The sequence below is a fragment of the Cebidichthys violaceus genome, unplaced genomic scaffold (assembly GCF_023349555.1).
Source record: "Cebidichthys violaceus isolate CVI_PGR_0920_01 unplaced genomic scaffold, fCebVio1.0.p SCAF_14, whole genome shotgun sequence".
In the NCBI taxonomy this organism is placed as follows: Eukaryota; Metazoa; Chordata; class Actinopteri; order Perciformes; family Stichaeidae; genus Cebidichthys; species Cebidichthys violaceus.
The window spans coordinates 11,854,453-11,869,581 of NW_027176307.1; the positions used below are offsets into that span (position 1 = coordinate 11,854,453).

Sequence of the window (15,129 nt, forward strand, 5' to 3'; positions counted from 1 at the left end):
TGTTTGCAGATTTGTTGCGGAGCCATTTTGAGGAGCAGGGTCTTTTGCAAGAAGGCAATCGTGGGTTTGAACCCCACCTCACCATTATGAAGCTGTCCAGAGCATCAAAACTACGATCCCAGGTGTATAACACACACACACACACACACACACACACACACACACACACACACACACACACACACATACACAGACTGAGCTTATATAGTGAGGGAGACGCTCAGTAAATTAGCATGTTATCAACATTTTACTGCCAATATTTAACAGATTGTAATGTTTTTTCTTCATTATCTTCTACAGGTTTGTAGCTTAATTCTATTTCTTTAGCATAGGCATGTCAGAGAAGTGTAAGAGAAATAGAGTGTGTCGCTCCCCACTGGGGTTCTGGGAAGTTCTGGCGTTGTGCACAGTAGAAAACACTTAATTGATTTTACTATAAACTACTTGAACTGTAAGACCAAGTTGTGATTTTAAGTTATATTCAACAATTTCCGTAGTTGCATAATAAATTAATTTTAATGAATACATAAGAGCATTAAGTTGCTCTGGCACAGCATGGTTTTGTTTTTAATGGATAATGTCCACATAGATTTGCATCGTATCACTTACTCCAATTAAGCGTTCATACGCAGTCACAGTGCCAAATTCAGGAACAACACGCCTGCTGTGGTATTTATAAAAGAAACTGAATGTATACGATTTTATAGTTTTTGAGCCGTTATATTAGGGTGGATTTGGGGGAGAAGTTACACAGAAGTAGGAGAAAGGTATATATGAAGAAGGGAAACAGAAAATGGCGGAGTGATTGAGAGAATGAGTATGAAATGGATGAAGATGTAAATTAGAGGGTCTAGAGGGAGAGGACAGGAAGGAGAGCGTCTATCTTTTGTTTGTGACCTGTTGACATTGTATCCTGACTGGCGTCTGCTGGGCGGCTTCTTGTCCTCCCCAGGCCAATTGTTTATTTTGATGTATATATACTGTATGTGTGTGTATGTGACATTAACAGTATTTTCTCTTTGTCTCTCAGGGTATAAAGCGTGTGGACCCGGCTCTCTACTCCAACTATACAAACAAGTAGGTGCTTGTTCTGTAACCATTCAGACAGCCAAGCACACTGACCAGTGCAGTGGACATTATTTGTCCATTCTGCATGTTTTAGTTGTAATAACGTCAAACAGGAAAGACCTGCCGCACTGTTTGCATGAATCCAATTTGAACTATTTCTTTTAAATCAATTTTGTGACTCACTGGTGTTTAAAAATTCTTCAAGACCCTGTGATTGTCTTTCCACTTTAAATGTTCCTCACTTTTATTTGCGTAACACTAATGCATAATTATTTTTTTTCTCTCTCTCTCAACTTGCAACACTCAGGTTTTTTGGAGACCAGACAGTTGAGCGGGTGGATCTTTGTTCCATGTTGAAAAAGAAGCAGCAAGATGGATATTACCACACTGAGACGACACTACAACTTGGTTAGTACGCACACACACACACACACACACACACACACACACACACACACACACACACACACACACACACACACACAGAGACATGTGTGTGTACGCAGTATTTGGCGCACTGTTGACCCCCAGAGGGCGCTCTCTGCTCACATACAGAACAATGAGTTTCTGTCGCAGTGGGACAAAATTGGCATATTTTGGGGAAATATGTCGCTGTAATTGTTGTTTTTTCTGCCAATGATGTTGGATGATAGATAAGACACTTCTTAAGTTAGTGTAAATTTGTTAATAACTTGCATCCTAGTCAACAAAGGTGTGCTTGTTGTGTGCCTGGGAGGTCAGTTTTAAAGTAAGTATATAAAATAAACTTAATGTGCTTATCAGAAGCTAAAAGAGAAGCAAACTGGCCTAATCACACAACATGGAGATACTCAAGAGCTCATTTCCATTAAATCATGGCTGCCCAGCTCAGACATTACCAGCCTGCCAGTTCTTTCAACAGTTGCCAGTGTTGTTGAATAGCAGCTCTATAGTGGCTGCTGAATGAATGTGATGCTAATGGGCCTGAAGTTGTGGCCATAATGAATTCAAATGAGTGGAACGGGGTTCATGTTCTGATGTGAATTTCCTGAGGTCTAGTGATGAAGCGTGGAGATAATGGTTCACTTTCTGTCACATATTGACGTTGACCCAGTAGACGTTGTTGCTGTGTAGCTCCACATGAACTCCAGATGGCACTGTTGACCACTGTCTGGCTTGGGTTGAAGCCAGACGGGGCGATATCAAAGTGCTCTCTAAAGGAAAGATGATTGATGTTATGAATGTATCAGTCACAATCTGGTTTTAAACGGCATCTCTTCCAGTCTGGCCAAAGCGAAACCAGCAGGGATGTGAGATGCAACAAGTGCTGGTGCTTCGTGACTGTCGTAAGCCAACATCGATTGACAGTGATGATGGCAAATGCAATGTCTACTGTTTCCTAATGACAAGTGTCTGGAAGAGAAGCAAAAATCATTGTTTGTAATCACATTTTAATCATTAAACTGCTTTGTTACGATTCAAATAGGAGCGTGGAAGTAGAATATTGAAAAAGGATGCTTTGTGGCTTTTCTGAGGCTGAACAGTTACATAATCTATTAAAACCTAAAGACTCTCTGCTCACAGTTAAATAGCACATTACTGTGGTGTAACAGTCCCTTAGACTGGAGGCAATAGTGGTGGCTTTCTCAGGGTCTGTAGACCAAGCTAGCTTTTGAACTACTAGCTAGCTTAGTCTGTGGTCAGTCTATCTATGGGTTAAATTCAAATGTACCAACACACAAACCAAAACAAAAAAAATACTTTTATGCTACCTTTAGCCAAAATACACTTTAATGTTGTGATATTATGACTTTAGTACCTTTTTATAATTTTAGTTTTTAAAGGTGCAATATGATAGATCTGGCCATAAAAAAAACGTTATCAACAGAAGCGGTTACAGCGTCGACGTGTTAAAGACGTCTATGTATTGTGTTGCAGAGACATCTACTGAAAGTAGCATGCTAAAGCTAGCCCCAGCCCGTCCCGTTTCGTAATACCACTTGTACCTTGAGAGAGAGAGAGAGTCACTATACATCAGCAAACTTTCTGTTGTAGCCGTTACACAGGTGAGACCCAGAGCTCCACCAGCCAGCTGTGACTTCTGGCGCTGGGGTTCGCATTAGCTCAATGCTAGCTGCTACAGCTAACCGCTAACTGAAGGTCCGTCTCTTAAACACAGAAGTAGCAGTTCTACTTTGACTTAGCTCACAAAGTTTCAGCAATTTGATTGAATTTTGCGTGTCCTTGCCCTGTTGTTAGTAAATACTTGGCTTTACTTTTGTTTTTACAGCTGGTGACTGTAAATTTAGATTATATGTTTCTATTATAGAGTTGACATTCTGACGCCTATTGGTTTTGAGCATGTGTCCAATTCTTAGACATATCGCACCTTTTGAAAAGCGGCAGTGTCAAACATAACAAAAACATCAAAATCATGCTGAGCGTGCCTTTTTTTTTAAATCTTATTTAGGAAAACAGGGTTTATGTGCATCTTTCTGGCTCACCACCAACACCCACAAACACATGAATACATTATCACACTGTAGCGGGATTAGCGTACACCTCCAAGTACGCATAAACCACTTGACGGGGACTCCTAAAATCCCACTGTAAAGGAGCCGCACTGATTGCCGTGAGTGTCTGAGAGAGAGAGAGAGAGAGAGAGAGAGAGACCGACGGAGGCTGTCAGCATGGGTGGAGCTAGGCTGTCACAATGTTTTGTGGATCACTGAGCTGTCTGTGAGAGACAAAGAGCGACAGTGTGTGTGTGGGAGTGAGCGACAGAGCAGGAGGATGTTTACCTCACACGTCTGAAGTGTTTTTCATAACAATATATACATATATACGTTTAAGTGCATGAAAGGTGAAACTGAGCAGTGCATCCAGTTCTCTGATGTTGTAGTGCTCTGTGGAGGGTTTCTTGTGGTTGTAGCAGCACTAGACCACAGAATGTTTGGTTTAAACAGATCTGTGATGGATGTTCTCACCGTTCTCCATTTTGCTGGAATTTATGTAATACGGCGCATTTTCTGTGGAGTGAGCGCAGCACTAGAGACAATTTGGCCTTGTGTGCTCCGATTAATTTGGCTTGCAGTCAACACAGCAGTCATGATTTAGTTTTGATTGAAATATCAACTGTTTGCTCCTGGTGTTCTTCACTGTGAACCGGCTCTAAAACGGACATATTTCCTTTCTAAATGAGTGCCGTGAGGTGTTATGCTAATGCGAAATAGTGCTTTTGTAAAAGTAAATATTTGGACAAGAAGTAACTGATGAATATTTAAAGACATTTTAAACAAACTTCAAAGTGTTACATTAGAGAACCTTGTAGGGCTTTGGTTGTACTGTTCACTAACTTTGTATACAGAGACTGTGTGCGTTTTAGAAGAACTTCTACCACTTTGTTCTGGTACAAATAGCTGCTGATAATTGCTCATGTTTGCCACCTTAGATAGATATTGTTGTGTTAAGAGGCTTTCTAAAGTGAGTCTGGGAGCTGCAGAAAACACTACCGCTGTTGTCCACAGGGGCCGCCAAAATCAACACAAAATGAAACCTTTTTTTTTTTTAATTCAAAAGTAACTTTTGCACCCTTGTTATTGGGGAAAAACTGGCACTGCTGGTTCAGCCAGATGTACGGCACAAGTTAGGCTACCTTCCGTAGTTGTTGACTGAATATGTCCTCAAACTAGCGTGGACAAAACCTACGTTTTAAGAATGACAGAGCTGTAAATGTATGTAGAATAAAGCCGTGATGAGCAGTACTTTAGCCTCACTGCCAATAGGCTTATTGTTGAATGTAGACATTGATGGAGTGGGTAATAAAGAATTATCAAGCTGTGTAAATTCCACCAGAAAAGGTCATATCTCTCGGTTAGTTATTGCAGATTTTATCCTCCTCCACGTCCTTGTTCTTCACACGGAGGTTCAGAGTGCTTTTTTTTCTGGTGGTGCACACTGGTCAGTGTCTGATTATGTGTGTATATGTTAATCCTATAATCCACTGTACAACATAATCCACAACAGGGCCTGTAATACACAACCTAGGGTAGCATTGTGTGGGGATGAGGGGGGGGGGGGGGGGGGGGGCAGAACGTATGGATGGTGAGAGAAGAAAGGGTGAAAGAACAAGACGGGAGGTTTGGGGATTTTCTCATCAAAGTTATAATCATTTAAAGTGTTGACACTAGTGGATTTGGCGACACCTGTGGCTAACGCGTTAACAGCAAGAGCTCATGTTGTTTTAACATGAACAGCAAAGTAGTTAGTGGTAAATCAGTAAAATAGAAGCCTGGATCACATGTTGCATCATGACACCATGACTGTTGTCACATGCTTCGTGCTTTCATGTCTCTCTCTCTCTCTCTCTCTCTCTCTCTCTCTCTCTCTCTCTCTCTCTCTCTCTCTCTCCTCTTAGTACTGAGGAAAGAAGTAGCATGAAATATTGTGCTGCCGCTTCTGTTTAGACAGACGGATGAAAGTTTATACGTCGGAGCAGAAACGCATTTAAGTCTCATCTCATTCTGGTCCCACACGCTGCTCTGTTGGCTGTTTAACGTAAGCAAAAAGAATGGAGGTAATTAAAGGAGCGCGTGTTTGTGAGATGTATAATATATCAGCTGCTGTGATGACAAGTCCCATCACTTGTCATGTCACTTCTAAAGGACTTCTGGGTAATGTTTAAACTCCATTCAGTTAGCAGGAAGACGTTTTCTCTGGAAAGTTGAAAGGCCAAAGACAATTTGGGAGATGGACTCGAAAAATGCCGTGTCACGATGAACTCCTCCTTCCTCGTTTGTGTTCTTACACGCAAACACAAACGGTCGGTGTGACATTTGCAGCTGATCTGCAAAGTGGAGAGAATTATTTTTTTCCGGTAGACCGGTGGGTGCAGCTCCTGTTATGGCCTTTTGGTATTCACACGTATAACGTTAATACATGCATAAATATGTGCACACAAACAACGAGCGAAGGTGGTTTTGTCGCTCTGCGACCGTCTTGGTATTTTTACCGAGATGCGGTCGCTCACTTCTGTGCGGACTGAGCTGCTCGGCTGCTTCCTGTACGACGGTGTCTCTGGCGGCGCTCGTTTTCCAGTCGCCAGCCATGATGATTTGCTAAATTTGCATTTAAGTGGGCTAATTTATTCCTGGAGGAAAAAAATTGAACTGCAGCATTTGGAACACCAATATTCTAGCAGTTAACGGTTGTTGAACCGTGTTTAAGGATTGTTGAGGCCTTCATTGTGACATGTAGCGTGACAACTCGTTGGATTGGTTCAGAGTTGACGCACACCAGACCACCGTAAACAGGCTTTAAGTGCTCGCAGAAATAATGATGACAGTGCTGACGAGGGAAAGCGTCTTGCGTCTCAATTTGAACCATGACCTCTAAACCTGCATGCAGGGTTTTGTAGGGAGCTTCTACTGCAGTACGGAGAACTAAATATACATTTACTCTATTTTTATGATATAAAAAATAATGATGCTCTCGAAATTAAAAGAACCATGGCTGGGGGAACTGGATTAAAAGGATGAAATTGATTTGATTAAAAAAACATCTGCGTGAAAATTGGATTTTAAAATATGATTTCCAGTGCAAGCACCGTAGAGTAACTGCTGATTAATTAATGGGACTTGATGTCATTTCATAGCTTCAAAGGAAAGTACTCTGTAATTTAACAGGCGTAGAGCTATTTTATTTATTTTTATATATATATATATATATATATTTTTTTTTTTTTTTTTGAAGAGGCTTGATTAAATGTTCATTGCAACAATTAGAAGTCTGTGTCATTGGCTGGCCTGATGTAGGGTTAAGTCTTATCATTTAGAATATGATTACGAGAGTCAGAGATTTTTCCCACTTAGTGAAAAAGAACCTAAATGTCAACAAACGGTTGGAAACATCTGCTGCACTAATACGATTGATTCAGCTAATTTAAAATAATCTATGCACAGCTTGTTTGGGTTTGCTGGTTAATAAGCCACTCAAAATACATAACACTGCCAAAGTTACTAATTTAGTTGTTTGTTTTTTTTAAATTATATGATTACGAGGCGGAGAAACGTGTTCCCGCCTTTCCCTTTTTCTGACGGCGTTTAGTGAATGTCGCATTGACTTTAAACACACCTTGACTGCATTGGGCCGGCTGTGTCACACTGTGCTGCAGTCAGAGCTCGCAACATCTGCCCAACAACAGCCCGACAGGTGTGACATTTGCTTGTTTTTGCCTCGCGTCGTAGCGGAAGACGACCGGCACAACATCTGGGACCCAAAGACAAAAAATATCATGTAGCATAGGTTCCATTAGCATCTGTACGACAAAGCCTGTGCATTGTAGTCTAGTGGCTTATGTCATGCTATCTAAATCTGCAAACAATAAGCACCTGACAAGGATAAGTAGCTGAGAGAGGAAAGGAGCACAAGGGAAAAGGCTAAAGAAGGGGACAATACAGCAACAGTGACTTAGCAGCTAGGAGGGTGGAAGGACAAGAGAGAGAGATCGAAGAGGATAGAGTGTGGATTAAGAGAGATTAAACGCAAATGATGAATGAGTGTAGGGAGAGGAGAATAGGCTAGCAGGAGCAGTGGAATTAAACAGAGCAGATGAGACGAGCAGATAGGATGGCCAGACAAACGGCGAGAGAACATTGAGAGTCTGATTGAAGGTGACATTAAACAGGCGAGGGAGTGGAGCTCTGTTATTAAAGGGAGGGCCGAGGAGGCCGAGGAGGGTCACGGCAGACGGAGGAAGATTGGATGAAAGGTTTAGAAAGGAAGAACGGTCCCTCAGGTGATGACAATGAACCCACCACAATATTTTCCTCCATCTGTTGCTAAACAATTTATTCCAGTGTTGAGCATTCTGGAAATGAATTCAGAATAGTTCTCTCAAACATTTTGATAGAAACTAATTATCTACAACTGTAAAAAAAACAAAACAACAACCAGCTGTGAAAACTAGATGTACAAAAAAATTTAAAAACTAATCAAACCCAATTGGAGGCTGTGTAAACATCGCAAACGGCCTTGAGATTGTGGTAGAAATGCAAACCCACAAGCGTTTCGTAACGGAGAAACCCCCACAGCCCTAAACGGCATGATTGATTCGGAGGAGCTTTAACGACCTGAACAGCCGGGATGAGCAAATAGAAATACCACAGAGCAGTCGGTCACTTTCACGGCAGCCAACTGAATGGATGGTTTGTTTACTGGAGTGTAAGGGAACATTGGCGGAGCATGAATGCATGTTCACCGAATCAGTTCAACGCAATAAACCACTAAACGGCAAAACCAAAGCCGGTAGTGTGACGTGTTCAGTTAAGCAAACGGGCTTTTAATGATAATAAAGCTGCAGCCATAACTAAAATAAGAGAGTTATTTAAGTTGTCCGGGTACTTTAACGGTTAACATTAAGTAGACGGTGGCTGGTTGGCTACACCGGTTTAACTGTTGTAAACGGTCTTGTAGAAATGCTGCACACAGTCTGAACATTATTCACAACACACTCACGGGTTCTTGTTTCTGTGCCGTGTGCATCCCTTGCTGTTGTTTTTGTATGTGCATTTATACGTAAGTATTACAATAAACAGTGAGGCATATTACCACCAGAGCAGACTGAAGGCCCTGTGATCTGCAACATGCAGCTCGCTGTCTTGTGCTCTTTGTGTGCATAACCTGTCCTGTGACCAAGTACTGAGGCACTGTGAGTTCACCTTCAGCCGAACAGAGTCAACACTGTTACAGTGCTCTCTCTCTCTCTCTCTCTCTCTCTCTCTCTCTCTATCTCTCTATCTCTCTCTCTCTCTACCTCCCGTTCTCTCTCTACCTCTCTCTCTCTCTCTCTCTCTCTCTCTCTCTCTCTCTCTCTCTCTACCTCTCGTTCTCTCTACCTCTTGTTCTCTCTCTCTCTCTCGCTACCTCTCGTTCTCTCTCTCTCTCTCTCTGTGTGTCTCTCTCTCTCTCTCACTACCTCTCGTTCTCTCTCTCTCTCTGTGTCTCTCTCTCTCTCTCTCTCTCTCTCTACCTCCCGTTCTCTCTCTACCTCTCTCTCTCTCTACCTCTCGTTCTCTCTACCTCTTGTTCTCTCTCTCTCTCTCGCTACCTCTCGTTCTCTCTCTCTCTCTCTCTCTCTCTGTGTGTCTCTCTCTCTCTCTCTCTCACTACCTCTCGTTCTCTCTCTCTCTCTCTCTCTGTGTCTCTCTCTCTCTCTCGCTCTCTCTGTGTGTGTCTCTCTCTCTCTCTCTCTCGCTCTCTCTGTGTGTGTCTCTCTCTCTCTCTCTCTGTGTCTCTCTCTCTTATAAAAGTGTGCTGAATGTGGCTCTTAAATGTACTCATTGGTCTACTCTACTGGGTTGATTAGTGATTTAGAATTAAACGTGCAGGAAACAATCGTGCACTAAAGTTAAAACATCCTGGTTATGAATGTGCTAATAAATAATAATATAACCTGATTCGTACCTACCATTTAAAAAAAAAAAAAAAAAAAAAAAAAAAAGCACAAATCAATTAGATGTGTTCATGTACACATATGAGAATAGTATAATTGACGCTCAATAGCAATTCGGCCTCGTCAATGACGACACTCGAGCCCCTCAGATAGCAGAGGATGCAGCTGCGTGTGAAAAGTGTCAGCTGTGAGCTGAATGCTGCTGTTGGAGACGGACCTCCATTGTCTGCTCACACAGCTGAGCTCGTGTGCTTGTTTGCTTTAACGTCTCCCTCGCTCTTCACACTGACGTCTCCTCACCCTCCGTTTGTCATCCCTCCTCAACCCTGCCGAGCGGAGGCGTGTTCTAGCGAGGCCTCCTCTTGAGGGCTTCTCGAAGCGTCCCTGGAGTCCGTCGGTGACTCGTTGTTTTACTCGAGGCCTCTGGTGAACGTCGATGTCGAGGAGGCCGTGAACCTTCTGATAGAAGAGTGTCGCTTGTCACCTTTTGACCCGCATCCTCGTCCACATAGTACGACACTTTGAAACCATCTAGTAAATATTATTTTTAAAGATTAGATGTTGTTTTTCCTCCATATTGATTTCAGTTGTTCCAACATTTACTCACATTGGCATTATTGCCAGACAGATGGAGGGTTTTTGAGGTCAATATCGATCTTCATTGATTGATTTGAGATTTTAAAGAAATCTGATAATAATGGTGATATGCGCTGTGCAACATCAATAAACATTTTGAATTTTGCAACCAAAGAAATCTACAGTGCAGATGAATAAGAATGGGGAATGGTTGTTTCTAAACATATCTGTGGGGCATTTTTGTACCACATTTATCAGCTGATACATATTATATTATAAGTAGATCTGCATTGAGCTAATAGCCGAAGGCATCATTCTTTCATAAAGTGAATCATTGGGGGGGAAAAATATCCTACTTTCTTCTACAAAAGGCGAATTCATTTCTGACGAGTTCTTGAGCGATCCAGATGAGTTTTTAGGTGCTTGCGACTGATGGTCTCTTTTGACTCTTAATTCTCCCATCATAACTCCATTTCAGCGATGGCAAAAAAAAAAAAATGGATGAAGCTCAGCATAATTTTTCTTCTGCTCTCCGCTGTCGATGAAGCTTTCAATCAGCGCTAGCGGCTCATGCTGCCAGACTAAACCGAGCTCCGACTGTGAGCGCTCGTTTGAGGCCATTACATCACAGCCAAGTGCTGAGCTGAGCGAGAGAGAAGGAAAGTCGGCCTTTTGTAGGCACCACAACATACATTACATACAAATGGCTCGGTTACATTCATTATACAAATAACCAAGCGATACTGCCAACGCGGCGCAGCGGGATAAAGCCTCGATTGAGGTATGGTGATGAGAATGAGGAAAAACTGCTGCTGACTAGTCAGTTATTGTTGGTTGTGTATGGCTGCACCAAAACACTGAATTATTCACCGTTCACTCATAACACTTTGCTGCTCCTGTGTGTTAACAAAGTGCGATGAGGAATTTCTGACACGCAGCATGATTAGACCGAACAAGGATTTATGAATGAATGGTATCACTCATGTTGGGCTTGGGAATCCCTTATTTTGGCGGGTCAAAGGCAAGACTAGATTTAGCTTACAAGCTAACGAGATGGGCTATCAGTAGATAATAGACAAAACTATCAAGTTAATGTTAATGCACTTAATGCAATTCTCACCTTGCAAAAATAAGTAAGAATAACCTTTACACATGTCTCAAAATAGTATTTTTTGTTTTGTTTAATTGTTTAGGAGTATTAAATAACCAGAAGAACCAGAGCTCTTTCAAGGCAGGTGGAATTTAAAGAAAATAACTGAACCAACCCCAACAGCGTCCGGTCAGGCTCAGTGAGGTTCAGGATGTGAATACCACACTGCACTATCTATTATTCATTACATTTGCAGCATTTTTCGAGTGCACCGCACGAGATAACAAAATAATACGAGACCTACTGCATCTAAATGTCAAACTGCTCACGGTGTGTCTCCCTTGACCCTCACCCCTGACCTCCCGTCATCTCAACCACACTTGACATTGAAATTAACCTATTTTTTGTTTTTATCAGGAACTTAATCATTTTTTTTTTGTCAGTTCTTTGGGAATATTTGGCCGCCACAAAAGAACATTACAGGTCTCATAAATAACAAAGATACATGCAGCAGGCAGCAGCTGCGGCTTTATTCTACGACCATTATTCAAGCCAGGATAACGAGGGGAAGGTGGAGCCTGGAGCCCCCCCCCTCCCCCTCTACAGACACACACACACACACACACACACACACACACACACACACACACACACACACACACACACACACACACACACACACACACACACAGTAGTGTCTGCTGTCTCTTCATATATACTGATCCCTTTTCCGCTTCCACACACACTTGCTACACTGGTGAGCATGCTCACTCTGTCTCTGTCTTAAATATACATTTACTGAAGCTCGCTCCCACAACACGCCCCTCCTACTCTGTCCCCTTTCAGCAACACACACACACACACACACACACACACACACACATTTCACATTTCACATTTTCTATTTTATAAATACCCCTCCTCCGCTTTCCCCACTTCAAACACACCAACAAATTACACTCTTTTTGTCTTCTACACACACAAGCTCTCGCTCGCTCTCTCTCGCTCTCTCTCGCTCTCTCTCGCTCTCTCTCTCTCTCTTTCTCTCTCTCTCTCTCTCTCTCTCTCTCTCTCTCTCTCTCTCTCTCTCTCTCTCTCTCTCTCTCTCTCTCTCTCTCTCTCTCTCTCTCTCTCTGACACACACACACCCCTCCTCCCTGTGCCAGTGCAAAGTAGAGCAAGAGCAAGGAGCCACTCGTTTCATTTTTTCCTCGTCTGCTGACTTGCTCGCTGTTCTCCGGGCTGCACGGAGGGAAAGGGAGTTTTTTTTTGTTTGTTTTTTTGGTTGCCTCCATCCTCACCGGGTCCGTTTGTCCTTCGAGGAGGGTGGAGGGGGGGAGACAGAGAGTGACACAGAAGGGGGAGACGAGGAGATAAAGAGTCTCTGTGAGGAAGCAGGACCCTCGCTCCATCAAGCTCTCTTCGGGGGGGAAAAGGAAAAAAGAGGGGGGACACAGAGGGGAAGAGGAGGTGAGGGAAGGAGGCGCCATGGGTCAACTGTGCTGCTTCCCGTTCTCCCAAGCGGAGGAGAAAATCAGTAAGTGTCTCCTTCTCCTGCCACCGTGCGTGGGTGTGTGCATTGTTGGACAAACCAATTGGATTGGTGTACTCTGTGGTGCTGTCTGTGGAGAGGGACTGCATGCATGCAGCGTGGGAATATACCGTACACTGTGTGTGTGTGTGTGTGTGTGTGTGTGTGTGTCAGCTGCTTGTGTGTGTGCGTCCATGATGGTCCGTGACCTACAGATGGACAAGGAGTGTTCGTGTGAGAGAAGGGTGACCATGCGCTTCTCTTTGTGTGCGGTCGATACGTGTGTGTGTGTGTGTGTGTGTGTGTGTTTGTAGAGTGACGGTCATATTCCAGCTGTGGAAGTCAGTTGCTCTGTCCGGCTTATGAAGCCTGAGCTTCTGCAACAAGATGACTCGGTTGCCTTGTTAACTTTGTCATTATGTTCTTTAACCTCATACGAATTAGCCTCCAGGCAACACACCCTTCGAGGTGCTCTTTGCTCTTTTCACATGAATCGCTCGTAAAGCCAATTGTTGACCATGTTTCCTGTTTGCTAGCTTTTCTTCTTTGTTGATGTATTTCTTTGCGTGTCACATGGCGCCGATCAGCAGGGTGGCGTGAAACTGTTGAAAGGTTGTGAATTGCATTCCCATGTACACGTACCTGTGTGTGTGTGTGTGTGTGTGTGTGTGTGTGTGTGTGTGTGTGTGTGTGTGTGTGTGTGTGTGTGTGTGTGTGATGCAGACTCCTAAAACATTACTCTATAGTGCTACTAGTGGTAAAGAAGTTCACAGGGAAGCTTTAAGCCATCGGTGGCTTTTAAAGGTGCTACGTTCTAAATTCCGAGCATATCTGTTGCGTCCACATGGCTCTCAACATGGCGATTGGCTGAGCAGCTTAAAATGTTTAGACGTGACATCTGAAATCTGTGAATTTATCTTTTCTTGGACACAAGATGTCTCCTACTTTATTGAGAAGACCTTCCTCAGTGTTTGCGTTTCTTTGTTGGATGATTACCTTCCAAATTTCTCACAATGCCACAAAACCTCAAATCTCAAACTCATATTTAATGTGAGCGCCGAGAAACTTTCCTCCGTCAACAGATGACTGTGAAAACAACACAGTGGCGCTCGGAGCAACACACACATTTAAAGTGACTCTCACGGGTTGTCTACATAACCATGAGGCACAGATCAGCCAGATATCGCCTCGTGTTGTTTGAGCGCCGATTGTTATCGAAACACTTGTGACACTTTATCGGTGAAAGGGAAATTAAAAATGGATAAATAAAAGACCAAAGTAAGGGGCGAAGTACATCTCCCGTAAGATGACAGCGAGGGCGATAACTTGGGGCTCCGCTTCAGCTCACACGGAATGAAATGAGCTCTAGAGGATAATTACCGGCGCAGCTCGTGGTTTAAATACAGCTTTTTAGACTCTCATTGTTCTGGAGCAGCTGAGGTCTGGATTCATTACTCACTACTTTGATAATCTAATAATGAAGAAAGTATAAAAAGATATCCAATCTCTCTTTTTCTTTGCATCCCTACATGTCACCTTTTTAATAATGACCATTGCGAGCTACTTCTCCTGTTACTTCAGCGTCGGGAGGATTTTGAAGCGTGTGGAATAGATTATCTTCGGTGAAAGGGACGGCGTCGGTTGATTGGGCTAGAATTCAGTCTCCCTTGTTATGTCTGGGGGAGTAAATTGGATTAGTTGTGTGTCCCAGTTTTCATTCTAGTGCAAGAAATTTATCTTATTAAGATTCTTAAACCAATAAAAAAAAAAAATCTGCAACTGCCAGGAGACAGTTTTTTATTTTGAATCAAACAAACTGAATACACTTGTGTCGTTGTCGAATCATTTTCCTGTTAATTAAAGGTAGAAAAATACATGTTCTTCATATTGTTGCTGCTGCTAACCTGTTGGTTTAATCATTAATCCAACCGAGCACAGTGTGTGTGTGTTTACAGGCTGTCAATAAGATCTCCATCGCGCTGATCCTCCGGTCATAAACGCAGACTTTGACACCGGCTGTAATGGCGATCCTGAGTAAAGGGGGTGAAGACAGAAATATTAAACTGGGCTACACGATGCTTTGTGCACTCTCTACCTCCTTCCTGTGTTTCCCCCCCATGTGTTCTCCTCTTTCTCTCCCTCTCTCCCTCTCTCTCTCTCTCACCGCTTGCAGCTGCATTGCTATAAACAGTCAGGCCACTGTGCCCTACTTCTAAGCGGAGGGAGATGGAGGGAGAAGGGGGAGGGGGGGGGGGGGGGGGAGTGATGCGATGCAGGGATTGAAGGCTAATGAGGGGAAGAGGAGGGAATGAACTTTTAAGTTAAATGGTGATATTGAGACAAAGACAGAGGAGAGGGAGGTGAGTGTGTGTTTGTAGGTCAGCTGCTACCCTCGTGAGCACAGCAAGACGTGTGTGTGTGTGTGTGTGTGTG

At 43.1% G+C, this 15,129-nt stretch overlaps 1 protein-coding gene across 3 annotated transcripts in view; it reads left to right on the forward strand.

Moving 5' to 3' along the window:
• The window catches only part of LOC137871194 (A-kinase anchor protein 7-like), a 37,158-nt gene that overhangs the window by 7,565 nt on the left and 14,464 nt on the right, over positions 1–15,129 (forward strand). For all 3 annotated transcript variants that reach the window (XM_068708881.1, XM_068708883.1, XM_068708882.1), the window contains 3 exons: positions 10–122; positions 1,031–1,077; positions 1,376–1,476. In XM_068708881.1, coding sequence (XP_068564982.1) covers positions 10–122; positions 1,031–1,077; positions 1,376–1,476 — 261 coding nt within the window. The remainder of the gene's footprint in view (positions 1–9; positions 123–1,030; positions 1,078–1,375; positions 1,477–15,129) is intronic.